The 1,680-nt window shown below is 47.8% G+C and overlaps 1 protein-coding gene across 1 annotated transcript in view; it reads left to right on the forward strand.

Moving 5' to 3' along the window:
* HEATR4 (HEAT repeat containing 4) overlaps nt 1-1,225 on the forward strand; it is a 43,859-nt gene extending 42,634 nt beyond the window's left edge. The window contains exon 16 of the mRNA XM_023183350.1: nt 1,067-1,225. Coding sequence (XP_023039118.1) covers nt 1,067-1,225 — 159 coding nt within the window. The remainder of the gene's footprint in view (nt 1-1,066) is intronic.
* Nucleotides 1,226-1,680: the final 455 nt, after the last annotated feature.

The raw sequence follows: 1,680 nt of genomic DNA on the forward strand, positions 1-1,680 counted from the left end.
AAAAAAAAAAAAAAAAAAAAAAAAAAAGAAGAATCTCCGGGCACGGTGGCTTACGCCTGTAATCCCAGCACTTTGGGAAGCCGAGGCAGGCAGATCACTTGGCCAGGAGTTCAAGACCAGCCTGATCAACATGGTGAAACCCCGTTTCTACTAAAAATACAAAAAAATTAGCGGGGCGTGGCCAGGGATGGTGGCTCATGCCTGTAATCCCAGCACATTGGCAGGCCGAGCCTTGCGGATCACCTGAGGTCAGGCGTTCCAGACCAGTCTGGCCAACTTGGAGAAACCCCATCTCTACTAAAAATACAAAATTAGCAGAGTGTGGTGGCCCATGCCTGTAATCCCAGCTACTTGGGAGGCTGAGGCAGGAGAATCCCTTGAACTTTGGGGGCAGAGGTTGAGGTGAGCTGAGATCCTGCCATTGCACTCCAGCCTGGGCAACAAGAGCGAAACTCTGTCTCAAAGAAAAAGAAAAAAGAAAAAAAAAAAAGAAAAGAAAGAAAGAAAAAAGGCCGGGCACGGTGGCTGATGCCTGTAATCCCAGTACTTTGGGAGGCCGAGGTGAGTGGGTCACAAGGTCAGGAGATCGAGACCATCCTGACTAACACGGTGAAACCTCGTCTCTACTAAAAATACCAAAAAATTAGCAGGGCGTGGTGGCGGCCACCTGCAGTCCCAGCTACTTGGGAGGCTGAGGCAGGAGAATGGCGTGACCCTGGGAGGGAGAGCTTGCAGTAAGCCAAGATGGCGCCACTGCACTCCAGCCTGGGAGAGAGTGCAAGACTCTGTCTCAAACAAACAAACAAAAAAATTTGCTGGGCGTGGTGGTGGGCGCCTGTAATCCCAGCTGCTTCAGAGGCTGAGGCAAGAGAATCCCTTGAACCTGAGAGTCGGAGGTTGCAGTGAGCCGAGATTGCACCACTGAACTCCAGCCTGGGCAACAGAATAGGACTCTGTCTCAAAAAAAAAGGAGACACACTATGGCCAAAGACACCTTCACTTCGTCTCTGTCACTCACATGAGACACATTTGGCATATGCACTCATGTTTGCATGTTTCTCTGCAGCCTGTGAAGCCCCACACACCAAATCCGTGGTTACAAAGTCCAGTCCCAGGCCTAACCACACGAAGCAGAGTTCGTTCATCACTTGTCAAAGATCTACGCACCTCCCGGGAGAAAAGGATTGCTGTGGGACCATTTAGATCGGACTACCCAGCTCTTTAGCTGGGTAAATTCTCAGAGAGAACACTTTTTCCACATTTTTTTCTAGAGAACATTTTCTCTAAGCTGAACACTTCTCTTACTTCAAGATCCAGGAAGCAGTGGACCTGGTCACGTTGGGTCTTTTTAATTGATACTGTACAATCTTCTTGTCACTATGTTTATAAAGAAAAATTGTTTAACAGTAAACCTCATGTCTTAATACGCACTATTTACACGGAAGGTTAAAGAAAATTGACATCACATTAGACGACAAAGCATATTTTTCCACGCCCCAGAAAGGTCATGTACTAAATATGGGTCAGAATTCCAAATCTTTCTAAAGCGGAAGGATCCAGCGTCTTTTGCAAGCAGTACAAATTGCCCTCTGAAACCCAAATTAGGGCTGGGCACCATGGCTTATGCCTGTAATCCCAGCACTCTGAGAGGCCAAGCAAGGTGGGTGAATCACATGAGGC

The sequence above is a fragment of the Piliocolobus tephrosceles genome, chromosome 6, assembly GCF_002776525.5.
Source record: "Piliocolobus tephrosceles isolate RC106 chromosome 6, ASM277652v3, whole genome shotgun sequence".
Lineage (NCBI taxonomy): Eukaryota > Metazoa > Chordata > Mammalia > Primates > Cercopithecidae > Piliocolobus > Piliocolobus tephrosceles.